This window comes from Lolium perenne, chromosome 4 (assembly GCF_019359855.2).
Source record: "Lolium perenne isolate Kyuss_39 chromosome 4, Kyuss_2.0, whole genome shotgun sequence".
In the NCBI taxonomy this organism is placed as follows: Eukaryota; Viridiplantae; Streptophyta; class Magnoliopsida; order Poales; family Poaceae; genus Lolium; species Lolium perenne.
The window spans coordinates 136,654,191-136,676,350 of NC_067247.2; the positions used below are offsets into that span (position 1 = coordinate 136,654,191).

Below are 22,160 nucleotides of genomic sequence, written 5' to 3' on the forward strand. Positions count from 1 at the left end.
ATCAAACCGGAGTATAGGGAGTTGAGGGTGATGAGTCGGATGCTGAGCATGTTTGGGGAGGCCTCGGGCTTGAGAGTAAACTTCAGAAAGACGACGGCCACCCTGATTAAAGGAACACAGGAAGAGGAGGAAAGGGCTACAAGGGTGTTGGGTTGTGAGCTGGCGCGGTTCCCAATCAGGTATCTAGGGCTCCAGTTGGCGCTCAGGCCTCTGTCCAAGGCGGAATGGCAGCCGCTTTTGGACAAGGTTATCAAGTGCGTACCCGCGTGGCAAAAAGGGCTCATCAAAAGAGAGGGGAGACTAGTTCTGATTAATTCAGTCGTCGCTGCAAGAGCGGTGCATCAAATGGTGGTCGCTGAGGCGCCAGTTTGGCTTCTGGAGGAGATAAACAGATGGATGAGAGCGTTCTTTTGGGCCGGTAAGGATGAGGTGCAGGGGGGACAGTGCCTGGTGGCATGGAGGAGCTTATGCAAACCAAAGAAGTTCGGCGGCTTGGGGGTGAAAGACCTAAGTCTGCAAGGCCTCGCCTTGAGATTGAGATGGATGTGGCTCAAACGCACGGACCCGGCTAGGCCTTGGCAAGGCCTACCTGGGTTGAATGATCCTCTTGTGGAGGGAGTATTCCAGAGTCTAGCGCGTTTCACGGTAGGGGATGGATAGCTGACCTACTTCTGGAGAGATAGATGGATTGGTGGTTATACTGCGGAAGAGCTGGCTCCGGAGGTGTTCGCCATTGTAACCACTAGGCGGAATAACACCCGTCTGGTGGCGGAGGCTATGCAGGGGGATGCGTGGTTGGATAACATACCAGGGGAGATGACGGAGGAGCTCTGGAGGCAATGCCTTACCCTGTGGGAGGCGGTGGAGGATGTCGACAGAGACGTCTCCACATCAGACCGCATACTATGGAAAGGTGCGGAGGCTGGAACTTACTCGGCAAAGTGCACGTATGAGATGTTATGCCAAGGGAGTGTGAGATGGAGCATGAGTACGCCGGTCTGGGGCTCTTTCTCACCCATGAAATGCAAGATTTTTGCATGGCTGGCTCTGAGATACCGCCTGTGGACATCGGACAGGAGGGCGAGACATGGGTTGCAAGAGCACCCGAACGCATGTTATATATGCCTGCAGGAGGAGGATAATGTGGACCACATCCTAACCCTATGCCCCTATGCGATACAGGTGTGGTGCAGGGTGCTGCAAAGTGCAAGTCTAAGGATGACAGACCCAGGGGGCATGGGGAACCTGCAGAGATAGTGGACGGAGGCCCGCAAGCGAGTGAGGAGGGTTGATAGGAAGTGTTTCGACTCCATGGTCATCTGCACGGCATGGACGATCTGGAAGCAGCGGAATGCGAGGGCTTTCAGCAACGAGAGAGAGCAGAGGACAGTGGACCAAATGGTCACCCAGATTAGGGATGATTTCCACCTGTGGGAGAGAGCTAGGGGAGGAGTGAGGCTAGATATAGCGAGAGAGTAGGCCTAGGCGGAGGGTGGGCGGCGTGTGTGTGTGTTCTCAGCACCCTGGTGCTGTTCTTGTAATTTGTTATGCTTTCACCTTCTATAAAGACTATAAAGATAAGGTACGCATTGCTCGTGCTCTCGAAAAAAAGGGAATGAAAATCTAGAGGTAGAACTAGGCTAGAACTCATTGTCACCGAACGTGCAGCGAACCCTTCTTCAAAGTCTTTATTTATGGACATGTAAGTTCTCGAGACACAAGCTGACTATTAGTCAGTAGCAAACTTTCATGGCACGCAAGTGATATCACATGAATGCCGGTTCGAACCTCGCGAGATGCTTAGTCGTCTAAGCAAGGTACTTATCCTGCGTATTCACCGGTGAGGTCAGCGCATAGCCTCCCTTGCACCCAATGAACAAGGCACAGCGCCGGCGCCGTGCATCCATCCATGTGATCTATATGTATCATTTCGCATCATCAGTCCCAAATATTAATCCCGTCATTTACGCTGAGCACGTACACATCGCTATCAGAACATTTTAGCAATACAAATGTCACCTAATATTCGATATACGCGCGGTCGTGGTAGATATATAAACCAATTAGGGCTGTTCCTGCATTGGCACCGTTGTCGTCACGTTTTGCTTAAATCTAATTGCATCGGGCACTGGTGGAAAAAGGGCCTTTGGTCGCGGTTCGCAACTGCCATTAGTCGCGGTTGCGCAACCGCGACCAAATGAGCGCGACTAAAGGCCCTCCCTTTAGTCGCGGTTGCTTAAGAACCGCGACTAAAGACCCGTCCACGTGGGCGCCAGGCGGCCGTCGGGGCGGAGGACCTTTAGTCGCGGTTCTTCTGGCCAACCGCGACTAAAGGCCGCCGCAGGTTTAGGGTTTTACCCCCCCCCAAAACCTGCCCCCCCCCCCCCCCCCTAAACCTGTTTTCTGTTTAATTTGTATTGTTTTATTTCTTTTGTGCTTTATTTTAATTTTGAAGGAGTTTCACATATTCTACGGTACTACATACATGCATATGAATGTATAATTTCAAACAAATTTGAAATTAGAATCAAAAAGAATTCAAGAGGAATATACAATATATATTCAATATCATCGGATGACCATATACAAGTTTGAACAAGTTTCCGTACATAATTTAATGCATGTATAGTTCTACGTCCTCGTAATGGTGTTCTCCTTTAGGATCGAGGACTTCCCTCCTGAACCATCCAGCTAGTTCCTCTTGAAGTGGCATCATCCGGAGGTTATTCCTCTGAGCATTGGTATCACTCGGAACGCGCTCAGAGGTGTATCTCCGGATCATCTCACAGACATAGAATCCACATAGATTGGTCCCCGGTGGCTGAATATCGCCACCATTCTTAGCCTTTGACCACATGAAATGTAGCTCTTTTTTGAATTCACTGACCTTTTGATCTGAGAACCGTCTCCAAACCCTACGAGGCAAAGAAAATTAAATGAACAAGAGAGTTATTAGTTAATTACTTGAAGCTTAATTAGGAAACGAACGAAATAGCCCGATCGATATAGAGCGCAAATGAATGAAAATAATTACTTCTGCAGCATTCTTCTCATGCTGCCCCAAAGATTTGAATCCAGAGTCAGAGAGTCGTGGACGAGACATTCTGATTTGTCAACTTTAATTACTAGCAGAATCCAGTGGAACCTGCGGACACGATACATGCACAGTACGTCATGCATAACTCATCGATTAGCCGGCCACATACCATGCATGGAGTAAACAAAAGAGAATGTGCTCAAGATAGAAAAACTCACCCAAAATGGTAAGGAAATAGAATATCACTTTTGAGCTCCTGCTTTGTAAGAAACTGCCACAGGTCTGCCTCCACGTCGGCGGGGTGATGCTCTAACACATATCCATTAACGATGTGTGGGTCAATGAACCCAACATCATGGATGGTCCTTACACTGCATTCCTTAATCTTCATTCTGCATGTATATATAATAGCGGACACAACAATATAGTTAGGACATATATATAGCGCAGGCAATATGAACGAGATGGGGTAGAAATAAATCACTTACAGAACATAGCAACTGATGATAGATTTGTCGAGCTCGCGCAGATTGAAAAGCTGGAAAATTCACTCAGATGAATTTGTACATAGTAATGTTTGAAGTGATGCTCATATCTAACTTCCGCATAAATATATTCTTTGGCGTTTTTATTTTTTATGTAACCCTTGTACCATTTCAGCAGACCTTTCATTTGTGGAGGTAGATCCTCTTCCTGCGCAGGCTCGACGAGAGGCCCATTCTTCACATATTGAATTACTACCTCCTTCACTGGCGCCTCATCAAGGCCTAACAGTTCACGAAGAGTAATACCTAAGTTGGCCGCTTGTTCTCTGGCACTCGTTACAGTCAATCCCTGTGCTGCCGCAGCTTCTATGATATCGGGGGCATCCGGACCGGCGGCTTTCACTATAAGCGGGGCAATCGATTGTTTACTTTGTTCCCCGAGCTGGGCAACTCGTTTCCCGCTTTTTTTACTTTCTAATTCCGTTTTCTCGGCCTCCTCCCGCTCTCTCTTCTCCTTGAACATGAGTGCCTGCTTACGAAGTTCACGTGCATAGTCGTCAGGCAGATTCTTCGCGGCTTGGGACGGTTCGTTCAAAAATGACTTAGCCCATTTCTTTTGCTCATCAGAAAATACTGGCTTGGGCTCGGGCTCTCTTTTCTTCTTGCAGGCCACCTTCCATTTCTCATAATCAGCAGTCGCGGCCGCGTCGACTTCCTCGGCAGTACGTTCCCAAGGCCTCGTGGGGAGAGGCTTCAGTGATGGCTCCGGTACCTTTGTTATCTTAGGTACATAAGGGTCCGGGTTAATAATCCAGGAGCGCCGCTTCTTCGCCGGAGGTGGATTGGGGGGCGGCGTCAGCTTACCCGCCCGGGGCGGACTAGGGGGCGGCGGCTGCTTACCCGCCGGAGGTGAATTGGGGGGCGGCGTCGGCTGACGTGAAGGAGGTGTAGGTGAAGCACCACCACCGCCACCACCGCCACCGCCACCACCACCGTAGGGGGGTGGACTTGTTGGCGCCTCGCCTGGAAACTTGATAAACTTCTTTTGCCATAGAATGAATTGGCGCTTGACATTTCCAAGTCTTCTCGCCCCTTCAGGTGTAGCAATGTCAATGTCCAGGTCCTCAAACCCTTGGACTATGTCCTCCACCGTGACACGAGCATAGCCATCTTGAATGGGGTTGTTGTGGTGGAGTGCTCCAGGTAAACATGGTAAAGCACTGCCGATGGCTACCTTCATGGACATGTTCCCGATAGGATAATACAAATGACATTCTTTCATCTCCTTTATATCGTCCACGGGGTAGCGAGGAGGCTCCGGTGCAGTAATTTCGACCACCAGAGGCTCCGGTGCAGTAATTTCGATCGTCGGTGCACCAACCGGTGGGGCCTCTGTGGAAGCCACGCTGCTTCTCCGCTGCTGGCTTCCGAGATCCAATGGATGATCTTCATGCTGCGCCCGAGCTGCATCTCTTTCGGCTACTAGTACACTCACGGTTTTCTTCATCACATCCATTTCCGATGCCAACCGCGCCACAACATCTGCTTCCCGATCCATCTTTCTCTTACGGCTTCTGTAACCGTACGGGTCATCGTTCTTGGGGAGCCCTATTTTCCACGGAATGTGCCCCATGCCTCGTACACGTCCTCCGTGTTAAGGATTCCCGAGGGCTTTTGTCAGCGCGTCGTTCTCTCTGTTGAACTTGATCTTCCCCTCGTGAGCATCCCTCATTGCCTCAATAAGGGCTTGGGTGGGTTTAATTATTTTGCCCCGGTAAACACACTCCCCTGTCTCCGGGTTCAGCGATCCCCCATGCCCGTACCACCAGCTTTTGGCCCTTGGGTCCCATCCCTCCTTACCTGGACGGATTCCTCGCACCCTCAGCTCGTTCTCCATCTTCTCCCACCTAGACTCCCAAAGGCGATACCCTCCTGGCCCCATAATATGATTGTACTCCTTCTTAGCCGCATTTTCCTTATTTTTTTTCGATATTTGAATGAACTGCTCCGATTTCTTTTGCTTCACAAATTCTGGCCAATCATGTTTCAGTTTCTCATATTGTCCTTTGAAATCCGGAGTCTTGTTCTGCTTGACAAAGTCATGGGCTAGATTTTGCTTGAATTTCCGGAATGCGTCGGACATCTTATAAAGAGTGAACTGTTTGACTAGCCTCCTCCTCTCCTTGTTTTCCTCAATCTTGTTACCCTCCTCATCGAATTTGTTGTATTCCGGAGGTAGAACGAAATGTTCCATAAGCTTCTTGAAGCAATCTTTTTTTGTTCTCTTATCGACAAAAGTGAAACCAAGACGTGCCTTCTTTGGCTCATTCCACTCCTGGACGGTGATCGAGACGTTGTCTCTAACAACGGCTCCGCATTGGTTGATAAACTTGGTGGTGTTCTTGTGGGGCTCCAGCGGCCTGCCGGTTGCACTGTCGATAACCTCGATGGTACATGTTTCTCCTTGTTTCATCGTCTTGGTTGCGCCACTCTTTGACGATGTACTCGATTGTTTCGACGATCCGGCCGAGGGCTAAAATAAGAAAGAGAGTCGCGCGCGTTAGTACACACATATTTATTCAAATCAGTTAGTTTGTATCACCATAGGCTCAATGTATATATATACCTTGGCGCCGGAGGTGGTTGCTACTTCCAATTGAAGATCGTCGTTTATCGACGTTTCTTCGGCATCATCTTGCTGACGGCCTTCATCTTGACCGTCAAGGTTCAGATAAGAAGAGATATCATCTTCTTCTTGTCCGGTCGGCACATATAGAATATCGCCGTTTATGATGCCGAACATATGGTCTTCAGCGTCTGGATCATAGCTGGCCATAATCGGGCCAGCTCTATCGTCCGCCATATGTCAGTCCTGAAAACATGTAGTCAAAACAAATTAATTAAGTGAAGAAGGGGGCGGTGGCGAAAGGGGGGCGGCAGTGGCGAAACGGGGCTGCGGTGGCGAAAGGACGGTGGCGGTGGCGAAAGGGGCGGTGGCGAAAAGGCAAGAGAGAGGAGATCAAAGAGAAACACCGACTACCCCACGCATATACGGAGGGGGCGGCGAGGGGGCGGCGCACAAAGGGCGGTGGCGGTGCCGAGGACACATAAACCTCGCCGCCCCCTCTCGATCCCAAAAAAAAACACCGCGCGTATACGGAGGGGGCGACGAGGGGCTCGCTGCCCCCTCCGTATACGTGCGGTGGTTAAGTTATTTTTGTTATTTTAAAAGTGACAAACTTTTGTTAAGTTATTTTAAAAGTGACAAATTTTTAAGTCAAATTTTGAGTTCTTTTAAAAGTCGACCGGCAGCCACAAGGGCGGCAACGCGTGTGCGGTTGCGGCGCGCGGTCAAAGAACGGGACGGCGCGCGGCGCATGCGGGGCGGCGGTCGTACGTCGGAAAGAACACGGCCGTCGGGCTGCGTGGCCGGCGCGGCGCGAGAAGGACTTCGTCGACGTACACGCGGCGCGAGAAGAACGTCGTCGAAATTCACAAGTTTTATGTTTTTTTTGTTAAGTCAAAATTATCAAGTTTTATGTTTTTTTTGTTAACTATATATAGTTACTAATTAATTCATTAATTATATATAATTACAAAGTTTTAAGTTTTTTTGTTAAGTATAGTTAAAATTAAAAATAACAAACAAAACATTAAAAAAAAGAAAAAAAATCCGGCCGTCCGGCGGCCCTCTCTCCTTCTCTGCCTCTCTCCCTCGATCTCTCTCTCTCTCTCGGGGCCGGCGGCGCGCGGCGGCGCGGCGACGGTCAATCGAAAGAAGGCCGGGCGGCGCGCGCGTGCGGCGGCGCGTCGGCGAGCGCGTGCGCGGCGCGCAGCCATCGGGTCGTCGTCGAACACGTACGGGCGGGCGCGCGGCGGAGGAGTTCGACGGTGACGTCTGAGGGGTGCGCGGAGGAAGTTCGGCGCGCGGTGACGGCGGCAGACGTGCGCGGCGGCGGAGGAGTTCGGCGCGGCGACGGCGGCGAGCACGGGCGTCGAGGAGGGCGTCGAGGAGGCGCGGCGGCGTCGAGGAGACTCTGCAGAGAACTGCCGCGGCGGAGAAGAAGAGGAACTGGCGTGCCGCTTGGCGCCGCACGCGTTTTTATAACCCCCCCTTTTAGTCGCGGTTGGGGAGGCGACCCGCGACTAAAGGGTGCCCTTTAGTCGCGGTTGGCCAGACCAACCGCGACTAAAGGCTTTTTTTAGCCGGGTTTTTCGTTCCGCAAGACACGGATTTTAGTCGCGGTTGGCGAGGCCAACCGCGACTAAAGGTATTTTTCAAATTACTTTTTCTTTTTCAAAATGTTAAAAATACAGAAAAACTCAGAAAAATAAAACTAATTCATTTCAAAATCATAAAATACAAATAATATATCAAAAAATTCAGAAAAATAAAACTAATTCAATTCAAAATGTTTAAAATACATATAATATATCAATAAATTCAGAAAAATAAAACTAATTCATTTCAAAATCATAAAATACAAATAATATATCAAAAAATTCAGAAAAATAAAACTAATTCAATTCAAAATGTTAAAAATACAAATAATATATCAAAATATTCAGAAAAATAAAACTTATTCAATTCAAAATCATAAAATACAAATAATATATCAAAAAATTCAGAAAAATAAAACTAATTCAATTCAAAATGTTAGAAATACAAATAATATATCAAAAAATTCAGAAAAATAAAACTTATTCAATTCAAAATGTTAAAAATACAAATAGTATATCAAAAAATTAAGAAAAGTAAAACTAATTCAATTCAAAATGTTAAAAATACAAATAATATATCAAAAAAATCAGAAAAATAAAACTAATTCAATTCAAAATGTTAAAAATACAAATAGTATATCAAAAAATTAAGAAAAGTAAAACTAATTTCTTCCCTCATCTGTCTTCCTACCCCGGCCTGTCTTCCCGCCAGCTCTTTCCCGCCTCTTTCTTCCCGCCTCTTTCTTCCCGTCACTTTCTTCCCGCCTCCTGTCTTAATTCCCGCCACTTTCTTCCCGCCTCCTGTCTTCCCGCTCCCATTTTTCCCGCCATTTCTCACTATATATATGTAGCCCGGCTTGGCCAGCATTATCACATCTCTACAATCTCTCATCACTCTCTCATGGCTTCCACCGCACCCACTCTAACCTACCAGCAGGTGGAGGAGGTTTGCGCCTCGAACTACCCTTGCCCATCGGGCTACCGCGTCCCCGCCGGCTGGAGCCTAAGCGTCGGCGGCGTGCCGGTCCCTCCCATCCCTCAGGGTACTACGCGCCGGGCGGCCATCACGAACCACTAGTACCTCGACCTCACGCCGGAGCAGCGGATGAATCCCCGCTGGCATCCCGATAACCAGCATACTTGGGACGCCTTCTTCATCAATCGGCGTGAGAGGGCGCTCGCCAGGTATGAGGAGGACGGTCTGCCTCCTGGGAACTTCCACGAGGCCGGCCGTCGGCTATGGTGGTACGGCCGGACTCTGAAGAGCGTCATGGACTACATCACGGCCGGCGATATCCCCCGCCTGCGCTACCCTCAGTTCGAGCCACGAGCATCGCCCGACGACAGCGACGACAGCAGCGACGACGACGGCGGCAACTTAGAAGGCGACGACTACCAGTACAATGGCGGCGGCTATGAAGACTACGAGTATGCATATTATACGCCTAGGCAGGAGTATGACTAAATCACTCCAAATTTTATGTATCATCAGTGGTATCTCGAATCATTCGAAAATGGACACCAAACACATCACGGGTACTATAATTCACATGATCCATTCAACAAAGTTTGGTACAATAAATTATTACACATCATTTCTTCCCTTGTGTCCCTGCTTGCTTACGATTGTGCTGTATCCATGGAGCATCCTCATCATTTAACTTAATGCTTGGGTCGGTGTTCACTTTGAAGGGCGGAATTTCAGCAAACATATTATAATCTTCTGACATGTCTGTCTTGTCCTCCACTCCCACGATGTTTCTTTTCCCTGAAAGAACAATGTAGCGCTTTGGATCATCGCATGATGTACTGATCGTTTTCTTATCTTTTTGTTTCCTCGGTTTGCTACTCATGTCCTTGACATAGAAAACCTGAGCGACATCTTTCGCTAGGACGAATGGTTCGTCAAGGTAACCAAGATTGTTGAAATCCACCATTGTCATTCCGTATTGCTGGTCCACCTTTACCCCACCTCCTGTTAGCTTGAACCATTTGCACCGGAACAAAGGGACCTTAAAGGAGGGTCCATAGTCAAGTTCCCATATCTCCTCTATGTAACCATAATATGTGACCTTTTGCCCATTCTCGGTTGCTGCATCAAAGCGGACACCACTATTTTGGTTGGTGCTCTTTTTATCTTGGGCGATCGTGTAAAATGTATTCCCATTTATCTCGTACCCTTGGAAAGTCGTTATAGTCGAAGATGGTGTCTGGGCCAACATGTACAACTGATCTACAACATGATCGTCATTCATTAAATGTTTTCTCAACCAACTGCCGAAAGTCTCCATGTGGCCTTCCTAATCCAGGATTCAGGCTTCCCCGGGTTGTCCGAGCGTAAAATATTCTTGTGTTTCTCAAAGTACGGAGCCACCAAGCTGGAATTGGTCAGAACCGTGTGGTGTGCTTCAGTCAGAGAATGGCCGTCCATACATATCGTTAATTTCCTTCTGATCGTGCCTTTTCCACTTAGTCTCCCCTCGTGCCGCGATCGAGGAAGACCAATCGGCTTAAGGTCAGGAACAAAGTCAACACAAAACTCAATTACCTCCTCATTTCCATAGCCCTTGGTGATGCTTCCTTCTGGCCTAGCACGGTTACGAACATATTTCTTTAATACTCCCATGAACCTCTCGAAGTGGAACATATTGTGTAGAAATACAGGACCGAGAATGGAAATCTCTTCGACTAGGTGAACCAGGAGGTGCGTCATAATATTGAAGAAGGATGGCGGGAACACCAACTCGAAACTAACAAGACATTCGATCACATCGTTCTGTAACCGTGGTAGAACTTCTGGATTGATTACCTTCTGAGAGATTGCATTGAGGAATGCACATAGCTTCATAATGGCTACTCGAACATTTTCCGGCAGGAGCCCCCTCAAAGCAATCGGAAGCAATTGCGTCATAATCACGTGGCAGTCATGAGACTTCAGGTTTTGGAACTTTTTCTCCGCCATGTTTATTATTCCCTTTATATTGGACGAGAATCCAGACGGGACCTTCATACTGCTCAGGCATTCAAAAAAGATGACCTTCTCTTCTTTGGTCAGAGCGTAGCTGGCACGACCTTGAAACCATTCTGGATGCCGGTCATCAGGGTCTTTCAAACGTTGCTGGTCCTGCCGTGCTTCCTTTGTATCATTTGTCTTCCCATACACGCCCAAGAAGCTTAGGAGGTTCACGCAAATATTCTTCGTAACGTGCATCACGTCGATTGCAGAGCGGACTTCTAGGACTTTCCAATATTCTAGCTCCCAGAATATAGATTTCTTCTTCCACATGGCTGCGTGCCTGTCAGCTCCCTTCGGAACTGATTGTCCGCCAGGACCCTTTCCAAAGATGACTTTCAAATCCTTGACCATATCAAATACCTCAGCACCAGTGCGTTCCGCAGGCTTCGGCCGGTGATCTGCCTTGCCGTTGTAATGCTTGCCTTTCTTTCTTACTGGATGAATTTTCGGAAGAAATCGACGATGCCCAAGGTACACGTTCTTCTTACAATTTGGCAAATGTACACTTTCAGTCTCATATAAGCAGTGTGTGCATGCATTGTATCCCTTATTTGACAGTCCCGAAAGGTTACTAAGAGCAGGCCAATCGTTGATGGTTACGAAAAGCAACGCTCGTAGGTCAAATTCCTCTTCTTTGTGCTCATTCCACACACGGACACCAGGTCTGCCCCACAGCTGTAAAAGTTTATCAACTAATGGCCTTAGGTACACATCGATGTCGTTGCCGGGTTGGTTCGGACCTTGGATGAGCACTGGCATCATAATGAACTTCCGCTTCATGCACAACCAAGGAGGAAGGTTGTAGATGCATAGAGTCACGGGCAGTGCTATGGCTGGAGCTACTGCTCGCCAAAGGATTCATGCCATCTGTACTTAGACCAAATCTTATGTTCCTTGCGTCAGCTGCAAAATCTTTGAACTCTCTGTCGATCTTTCTCCATTGCGTTCCATCTGCGGGGTGTCTCAACTCCCCGTCCGACTTACGGTCCTCTTTGTGCCATCGTAACAACTTGGCATGCTCTTTGTTCCTGAACAGACGTTTCAACCGTGGTATTATAGGAGCATACCACATCACCTTGGCGGGAACCCTCTTCCTGGGTTTCTCGCCCTCAACATCGTCACCAGGGTCATCGCCTCTGATCTTATAATGCAATGCAGTGCATACCGGGCATTCATTCAAATTCTCGTATTCACCGCGGTAGAGGATGCAGTCGTTGATGCATGCATGTATCTTCAGAACCTCTAAACCTAGAAGGCAGACAACCTTCTTTGCTTCGTATGTACTGGCGGGCAACTCGTTATTCTTTGGAAACATATTCTTCAACATTTTCAGCAAGTTTTCAAATGCCGAGTCAGCTACACCTGCTGTGCCTTCCATTTCAGCAAATCCAGTGTGCAGCCCAGCTTTTTCAGACCATCATCGCATCCGAGTACAGCGCCTTTACGTGATCCTCTAACATGCGATCCAAATTCTCCCTCTCCTTTTCAGTTTCGCAGCGTCTCCGTGCATCAGCAATGGTCCGACCAAGATCATCAACGGGCTCATCACGTGCCTCTTCTTCACCTTCCCCTTCACCTTCCCCTTCACCTTCAGCATCCTCCATGAAAGTATCACCGAAATGAGCAAGATAGCTTTCATCGATGAAATCATCCCCTTCTTCATCTTCTTCCATTATAACCCCTCTTTCTCCATGCTTGGTCCAACAATTGTAGCTTGGCATGAAACCGTGCCGAAGCACGTGCATGTGAACATCTCTTGAGGAAGAGTAACCCTTCTGATTCTTACAGTTAACACATGGACAGATAACAAAACCCCCCTGCTTGTTCGCATTAGCCACTACGAGGAAATCTTTCAAACCCGTAGTGAACTCGCCGGAGAGTCGGTTACCGTACATCCATTGCCGATTCATCTGCATTATTATAATATAAAATATATAATTAACCATCATGCATTTGTTAAACTAACTAGCTACAAACAATAGAAATTAAACAATGAACTACACACATGCATATTTTATCAATGACACACATGCATGAAAGGTTCAAGTTGCTAACCGCGATCGAGGAGGAAAAAATAAATGAGGAAGCTCAAGTGTGGCTCCAACATTTCATATCATGTTTGTTTCATGCTCTTGGGTCATTTTATCAAACACCTTGTGTGCATAAGAGGAACCAAAAGCAAACCTACACCCCCTTGTGAAGCTTGTGAAGAGAAGTGGCACCAAATGGCTAAGTGCTGTGGGCTGAACGGTATATATAGGGGTGGTGGCCAACCGCGACTAAAGGCATTCGGGCACCTTTAGTCGCGGTTGGCCAGGCCAACCGCGACTAAAGCTCCTCCCGTCCACCAGCTGACCAGCGAGCACGCTGGGCCCAGCTCTTTAGTCGCGGTTCGCCACCCGAACCGCGACTAAAGACCCCATTAGTCGCGGTTCCTATATTTTGGCGACTAATGGGGCTGGACGGAAGGCCATTTTTCTACCAGTGGGGAGAAAAGAATGCCAGGCGTGATTACTCTAGCCAAAATTTCTGATGTTAGCGTCGACGTATGTCCATGTGGATCTCGTGTCCTGTAGCCGCATCTATCCAAATATGTATCGTACAAATGTATGCAATGTAGGCAACGACAAACCTGGGTAGACCCAATTTCAAAGACTTAGCTGTAGCCAAACTCAAATTTAATTTCTGAGACAGATAATAAAAAAGAGCAGTTTGTCCGATGGTTATTTGATAATTATGACAAGTCTTGTTCTACACGATAGATATGTCTTCTAGAACATATCTTCGAAAATTTAATAATCATGATAAATCAAGCATTATATGATGCAAGTTGTTTTTTCTTTGGATTTTGTAAATGTCTATTCCTCAGCCGGCTATAGCTACAACTGTCTCATTCGTCTCCTGTAGCTGAATCCATCGATATATGTGCCATACAAATGTATGCAATGCAGGCGATGACAAACCTAAATAGACTTAGTTTCAAAGACTTAGTTGTACCTAAACTCATATTTAATTTCTGAGACAGATAATAAAAAAGAGCAGTTTGTCCGGTGGTTATTTGATAACTAAGACAAGTCTTCTTCTATGCGGTACATATATCTTTTAGGACATATCCTCAAAAAATTGATAATTATGATAAATCTAGCATTCGATGATGCCAGTTGATTTCCCATGTGTTTCTCTTCATGACGCCATGGTAGAGCTAGCCCGGACAACCACCACCATGATGAGATTCGTAGCATAGAAAACAAAAAATTCTTACAAGAAACGAACGAATTCAAAATCAAATCTAGAAAAATCTAAGATCCAAGATATGATCTATGAAATGCAAACAACGAGATAGATATCAAGATCTATATACCCTTGTAGATCGCAAATTTCTGATGTTAGCGTCGACGTATGTCCATGTGGATCTCGTGTCGTGTAGCCGCATCTATCCAAATATGTATCGTACAAATGTATGCAATGTAGGAAACGACAACCCTGGGTAGACCCAATTTCAAAGACTTAGGTGTAGCCAAACTCATATTTAATTTCTGAGATAGATAATAAAAAAGAGCAGTTTGTCCGATGGTTATTTGATAATTATCACAAGTCTTCTTCTATACGATAGATATGTCTTCTAGAGCATATCCTCGAAAATTTGATAATTATGATAAATCGAGCATTAGATGATGCAAGTTGATTTTTCATTGAATTTTGTAAATGTCTATTCCTCAGCCGGTTATAGCTACAAACTGGCTCATCCGTCTCCTGTAGCCGAATCTATCGATATATGTACCATACAAATGTATGCAATGCAGGCCATGACAAACCTGAATAGACCTAGTTTCAAAGACTTAGTTGTACCTAAACTTATATTTAATTTTGAGACAGATAATAAAAAAGAGCAGTTTGTTCGGTGGTTATTTGACAACTAAGACAAGTCTTCTTCTAAGAGATACATATATCTTTTAGGACATATCCTCGAAAAATTGATAATTATGATACATCTAGCATTCGATGATGCGTGATTTTCCATTCGTTTCTCTTCATGACGCCATGGTAGAGTTCGCTAGCCCGGACAACCACCACCGTGATGGGATTCGTAGCATAAAAAAAATCTTAAAAGATACGAAAGAATTCAAAATCCAGTCTAGAAAAAGCTAAGATCCAAGATATGATCTATGAAAATGCAAACAACGAGATATATATCAAGATCGCAAAGCGGAAGTGTATATTACGTGGTCGATGTAGTCGTACTCCTCGCGATTCAAATAATCCCATATCTCATTTCCTTGGTCTCGCGATATTTTACTTGTCCAAGATTCGATCATCGGTATCACCATACCTAGTTCAATCTTAATACTAGTAAGCACTCTTTACTCCTACCATAACACATCATTCACATGTGGCTAACTCATTTGTCACATGCTTGCAAGCGACACAGAATTTGTGTTACCTGAGTGGGTCCTGAGTATATATATCCGTTACCGGATGGGCAAATCCCGCTCTTGATACATACACCCAACAAGTACTTTCTAAGATACCCAAATACACCTTTATGATAACCATGTTACGAAGTGGCATTTTATGTCCGGAAAGCATTCTTCCGGTACAAGGGAGTTGCATAATCTCCCACGTGAATCCGCGCTTTAGTGTTTTTATCAACTCCATTTAACAAATTTCCAAACATATTTTTGATATTAGTTGGAGCTGGCATATTAAAAGTGAAGTAGACCATCCTCTAAATCAGTTTAGCAAATGGACAACTTATGAATAAATTTTTTTTCAAAATGGGAGCATCGCCCCAGCCTCTCCATCCAAAGGATGCACACAGCTTTTCTTTATTAAATTATTAGCAAAGCCTTACAGAACCTGCTGCCACCTGCACCTGCCCATCTCCATTGCTGGCATCCTATGTTTGGGCCACCGCTCGCTGGAGACCGCGATTCGTGCCAGTGTCCTTGCGTGTACTTGCTGGGCCAGGATAGATCCATGCGCACGACCCGTTCGCTTATACCCTCCTACTGGCATCATCAATGTTCAGAAAATGTTTGGTCAGTTGTGCGGCCGAGTTTGAGGTACAAACCCTTGGACCATTTTTCGGCCATTTGTGCCTATGATGTTGACCATTGACCCATCTATGTTGCATGCAGATGGACCTTAGGAAAACGATCCACTTCTTCTTACAGAACATAGTCGACATTTCGTCGGACGATGATGAGTCTCACGCCTCTTCCGACATCATAATTTTTGTGACCTCCCTCACCCATGAACGTCTCCATGATCAAATATGGCAATTTCAGAGCGAGTTGATTGAGCTGCAGCGTGAGACATCTACGTTTGAGGCGAGACAGATCAAAACAGATATATTTGATGTCTGAAATAGGTCGGCCGCTCAAGATGCACTTAGTCAGGAAGATGGACAAAAACAATTCCGTGTGACCGTTGTTGATATCTCTAACCTTTCCAGTAGGAACTCCTTGTTGTATGCACTTTGAGCCGTTGAAATGTCTCTAGAAGGCACAACACAAGAGGCATTGCCATGCGGGTGGCATGCTACCTGATTATGCCTACATTTATCAGCAGGTACAGATCTAGATTTTCCAGGCTTGTTTTTGCAATTTACATCTCATCAATCATCTCTTTATTTAGTTGCTTTACATGCGCCGCATTTGGACTCTGCATAGATATTTTTATAGAAAGTGGAGGGAGACTCCTCCGGTCTCTGAACTTTCTCTCTGATTTTTAGTGGAAGTTTTGATTGATTCGTGCGTGGTGGGGTCTTTGGGTTTCTACAGTTCAGGATGGGATATTTTTTGCTGAGGTGTTGAAGTGCTTCTAGAACGATGCTAAACCGGACAGTGATAGAGCCTTTATACCAGCCTAGATGTCGACGGTGGATCAGTTTCAGCACATGCAACGGGAGTGAAGCCTAATTAGAGATACGAGATGTCCATATTTTGTTTGCAAACGTAACATGTGTATATTTTAAACGAAGTACTGTATAACACTCCTACTTGTACCTGGTGTTAAGTTCAGACAAAGTGTGAGGTGGTCCTTGATTAGGTTTATGAAGTGCCTAACCTCTCACAAACGGTGTAGTATAGAACTCCTGCGGGCCGACCTGGAATCTAAATGATTCCTCCTGCTTTACGTGTCCTCATGTCCAAGTGGAGAAAAAGGTTGCATACATTGACACTTATTAGATATGTTGTAAATATATATCTACCCTATCTGTTACACTTTATTCCACACATGTGATTACCTTTAAAGCTTAACGTACGTGTGAAAAGCCACTTGCTAGTTATACTGCTCGCTGGGCGTAATCTGTGGGACCTCCATGTCCATCATGTTGGAATTTGGGGCATTTGACCTTTGGTCCATGGGCCATTATCAAATTCTGAAACTCACATGGCCCATTCAAAAAATCAGTGGTAGCACTATTGGGGGGCTAAAGTTTAGTCCCACATTGCTAGTTGGGAGAGAGTTGGAGTGGTATATAAGGTGAGTTGTTCTAGTCCTAGTAAGTGAGTGAGAAGAGAGAGAGCCCTCGTGCACTCCTCCTCCTCCGCCGCCCGCCCCGGGTTGCGGGAATCTTGCCGAGCTGAGCTTATCTTTTTGCTGTTTGGGAAATTTATTGTGTAATCAATTTTGAGTCATTAACGGACGCGTTACTCAGCCGTTTTGCCTTCCGGTTTTTCTGGATCGTGGCTGTGCCGACTCGGACGTGGGCTGCACCCCATGACCTTCCCGAACCGCACTACATAAGACTCTGCGCAACCCTAGCCGCCATATACTAGACGCATACGCGACTACCTGTTTCCAGTTCATTGCGCCGCCGCCATCCTCATCCCGTCCGTCGGCGTGCAATTGCCGGGACGATGAGGCCTCGGAACCACACTCTCTCGTGAACCTGTACGGGTGAGGGGCAATCAGGTTTTTGGTGAGTGCTCCAGCGCGACTACTGGCATCACGACGTCGTCATCGGACGACGAGTTCCTCCACAACGACAACTTCTTCCCGGACCTCAGCGACTTCTTCGACAACCTCAACATGGGCGACAACGAAGCTGCTGTGAAGTATGTGATCTTGTCGTTTCTCTTTCAGTCTCTGTTAGAGTTTCTTTTTCTAGTTTGTACGGTAGATGTGATCGATTTTTCTTGTTTAGATGTGATCTGTCTGCATGATTAGTTTATTTGTTATTTGTATAGTCATGATTTATCAATTACTTGTACGGATTATTTCATATGGATATTTGCTTATATTTCCAACACATCACATGAAGATAAGCAACCGCCTGACAAGAAAGTAAATCAAATTTAATTAGCCTCCTAAGTTGGATTTACATGTCATCTTCTTATCGCTTTGATAGGGAGCTTCTTGAGTTGTGCATGCAACTACCGAAGAAGTGACACACTAAGGACTCGTTTGGCTGTTGGACCCAAACTTCCCCGGGTAAATATTCCTGGCCGGGAATAGGCGGAAACAGGAGCAAACCTCCAGGATTATTTTCCCGACCTCCAAACTAGGGACAAAATCTTCCCGGGAAAAGACCGGGATCCCGCCGAGTTTTATGTAACCAAACAAGCCCCAAAGGAAAAAAAAAAAGTAACACATAGAAACGGTTACGCATGTAACCTTCGTTACAAATTTGACGCAGTAGTTGTTTTTTCTGAAACAGAAGAACTTACAAACTAAAATCCATTTAGATACATTCTTATCTAAATTAAATCTGACCAAAACTGTGTCAACAAATTTGAAACGATGGGAATCTCTACTATCTAAAAAGAATCTGGATGTTCCGTCGTCAATCCTTCCCATCGTCCGTCCCTCTCTTCGTCCACCGGTTTTTTTCGTTCCTCCCCGACTCTCCCTCTCGTCCCACTGGTTTTTTTTCATGTAAGCTGAGTTCTCTTTTCACCGCGGCATCTCCTCTGTCCTCACCTCCCCCCGGTCCGATCTTGCCTGGCCTTCCGCCTCCTCCGACGGCGCGTCTACCCCGACTTTGCGCGCGCCTCATGGGTCGTCTCATCCGTCCTCTTCCCCTCCCTCTCTGATGCACGTGCCTCGCTCGGCGCGGCCCAGCACCACGAGGCCCTGCGGGGATCAGAACCGCGTGGTTGTCATCCATGGCGTTGTGGGAGTGGAGAGGTAGGAGCGATCTTTGACCCCATATGCGATGTGTGCTTCATGGATCTGAGTGTCCAATGGCTGGAGGAGGTGTCCCTCTGGCGGCCAGGACAGAGGCATACGGGAGAAGCCACGACCTTAGATCCGAGTTGTGGATTTTCGATCAGGTGCTTCCCGTGCTGCTGGCGTCGTCCTATGTCATCAGCTTGACGGTAAGCACTCGCTGATTTTGCTAGATTCAGTTTTCCAGTACATGCAAGGATCAATCGATTCATTATTGTGCATAGTTTATAGCATTAGCATTAAGTGGAATGGGACCAACCGGAGGCGGCTCTTTGCTTGGTATCGGTGCTAGAATCGATTGAGAAGAGACCATTGCTATTTGCCTCAAGGGAAACTGCGGTTTGTTGAATGTTGCTGTTGAATACCACCGTGGTGTTCGTGTGCCTAGAAGCTTCTGCTTTAAAGTTGCCTAAGAAGCTGCTTACTCGACTGAATTCTGTCCTGTTGTTTGCATTGCTATTTTCCTGGGATGCTGCTGTTTGCATAGTTGTTGTTTGCATCGATTTAGATGATTGCAATACTGAACTTTGACTGAGTTGTTATAGATGCTAGATGATTGCTTTTACTGAATTTTGTTGGACGATTGCCTGTACTGAATTTTGACCTTCTGTTTATTTCTTGTATAGATGGATAACTCACGAATATAGCAATTGAATGGTAGTTATAAGATATAAGATATTATTAAAATATAGAAGATAGATTATAATAGTCTAGATGATGTTCCACTGAACAGCTGAGAAGGTCTATTTTTTTTTGTTCAGACGACAGTCTATATTGTAATATAGGCCTCCTCGTATACACCTTCCACTAGAGATGCTGTAATGGTTCACATTTGTTTTCCCAACTTCTTCGTGTATGTTTCTTTTGTGTGAGCAGCAGTGGACCAAATGATTAGTTTACTACAATTTGCATATACATTACTAGAAGTACAGCTAATTCTTTCATGCTATATGCCTTGGGCGAAATGTGAACTGCAAGGATAATCTTAGCTCAGAGGAATCCACAACGATTGTAATGATCGAGAGGCCAACTCATGGGAGGAACCTAAGTTAAAGAATGATGCAAAGTTGATGTAGCAATTTGCTTTTATTATTAGTAAATACTTGAGATGTTTGTCTTGTCGTACCATATAATGAGTTTCTCAAGATCAGAATCAGGCATAAGCACACTGTATGCATCACATGCTGTTAAAACTACTTGAATGATTTCATGGATCAAATGCCAGTGACATTAATTCATGCTCGATACTATTCCAATTTGGCGAATGCTAGGGGGTGATTGAAGGTGGCACATAAACAGTGGCGGAGCTAGGGAGCTGATGATCGGGGGTGCACGGTGGTGCCCCCGTTGCCTAAAAGCTGATTCTAGAGGTAGCACACATGGTGAAAATTTGCTAGCTAAATCGGTGGACAACCTATGACCAAGGAGTATGGGAGCCTATTTTCTTTAATATCTCATGTACCGTGCAATATTGCCTCCTCATGCGTGATACCCATTTTTTCTTGAGCAAGGAGTATGTCAGCCTATTTTCTTCTCTAGGCACTGGATTGTATCTCACCTTTAAGTTCACATCTGTTGTGGATAATGTGTTATACCTACCTTATCCAATTTGGTAAGTGATGTTCAGTCGATGACTTCTAAGACTTAACTGTGTGTTTGGCACTGTCTCGTAAATAATTTCATGATGGCTCATATGCAACGACTGGGCAGATAAAATAATGTGCTTTAAGTACTAAGAAATTGTTGGTTTCACTTGTCATTGAATGTCCAGATCTAATGATGGTGTATGAAATATGCATTGATCAGCGGAATTTTTGGCATAGATTTTTCAGTGAACTTGAGTACCTGACTAAGAATAATACCATCTCTGTGCACTCAGCTTGGTCATATGAAACAATGGGAAATAATGAAGAAGGCCTCTATTTGCTTCAATGCATCTGGGAGCATGTCCTGAACTTCCATAACTTGACATTTGAATGTTCCATGACACAATGGGAAATACCATCACTGTGCACTCAGCTTGGTCATATGAAACAATGGGAAATAATGAAGAAGGCCTCTATTTGCTTCAATGCATCTAAGGATGGGCAAGAACATGAAGTTAGAATAATATGAATTTGTATGATTTTACCCTACTACTAGAATCATACGAAGTGACATAGAGTTGTGAAAGCATTTCATTTGGCTGTCGTGGATTGGTTCCCATGAAGAGCATGGTTTGCCAGATTTTGTGCTTCATTTTCTTTGTTGGTGGAGGTTATATAGAAGCCTGACTTTTCTAATAATTGGCATTCCTTTGTCTTAGAGCTACAACCGGTGTTACCGAGTTTCCAGTTAACTGGAAGAAATACATACCTAAGAATAATTACAATTAAATTGTTAAATTATAGTTTATTGTTATTTTAAGTAATATTTAAGAAAAAAATGAAGTGGATTTGTAAAACTGTATTTGAAGATAAATGTTGTAATCTTGAAGAAAACCCCTCCATTAACCCCTGCTTCTCAAAACTGGATTTCTACGTCAACTTGACCAGAAAAAAAAAACAAAATTCAAAAGGAAACACAAAGAACAGAAAATTCATGCACACAACAAAGAGGATTAGTGTCTGACCACGACTCCATCGAAAATCATGATCATCGGCCATCGTCTATCCGTGTGTAGAGTGCCAAAGCAAAGCAGGTTCAGCTTTATACACATAGTTCTTTTTTTTTTTTGCAAAGATGTAGTTTTATTGTTGTTTTCAAGATTTTTTATCTTTCGTTTTCGACGCACGGGCATGGTAGGAAAAAGAAGGGTTCAATTGGTACGTACATGAAAACCATCGTCTACAAAAGATTTCCGTACATCTTAGGTGTAATATTTGGCACTTATACTTTTCTTAATCATAGTTTAATATTATTTAAGTATATATGCTTATATTTAGAAAAATAAAAGTTTTGTGTAGATCAACTCCATGCTAAGAGCATCTCCAGCCGCGTCCCCCAAAGGGATTTGGAGCGCGCCGGACAAAAAAACCGTTCCAGCCGCGTCCCCCAAAGCCTATTTTTGTCCGACGCGCCCCCATACGGTGTCCGGCGCCCCGAGCCCGTCCCCGTCCCACAGGGGACGCTCCGGGCACGCCGGACACAACGAAAAGCGAGGCGAACCGACGCGGGCCCGACGCGTCAGCGGCTCGGAAGCTCAGCCGCCGCCTACGTAGCGACGGTGCAGTTGCCGGGAAGC

General features: G+C 45.6%; 1 protein-coding gene and 1 long non-coding RNA gene across 2 annotated transcripts; both read left to right on the plus strand.

Moving 5' to 3' along the window:
- Positions 1–816: 816 nt before the first annotated feature.
- Positions 817–1,257, plus strand: LOC139839136 (uncharacterized). Its single transcript, XM_071829182.1, has one exon. The coding sequence runs from the start codon at positions 817–819 to the stop codon at positions 1,255–1,257; it is 441 nt and encodes a 146-aa protein (XP_071685283.1).
- A 17,307-nt stretch (positions 1,258–18,564) lies between these two features.
- On the plus strand, positions 18,565–20,571 carry LOC127348649 (uncharacterized). Its single transcript, XR_007879863.2, has 2 exons — positions 18,565–19,086; positions 20,209–20,571. It is a non-coding gene; the product is annotated as an uncharacterized lncRNA (long non-coding RNA).
- Positions 20,572–22,160: the final 1,589 nt, after the last annotated feature.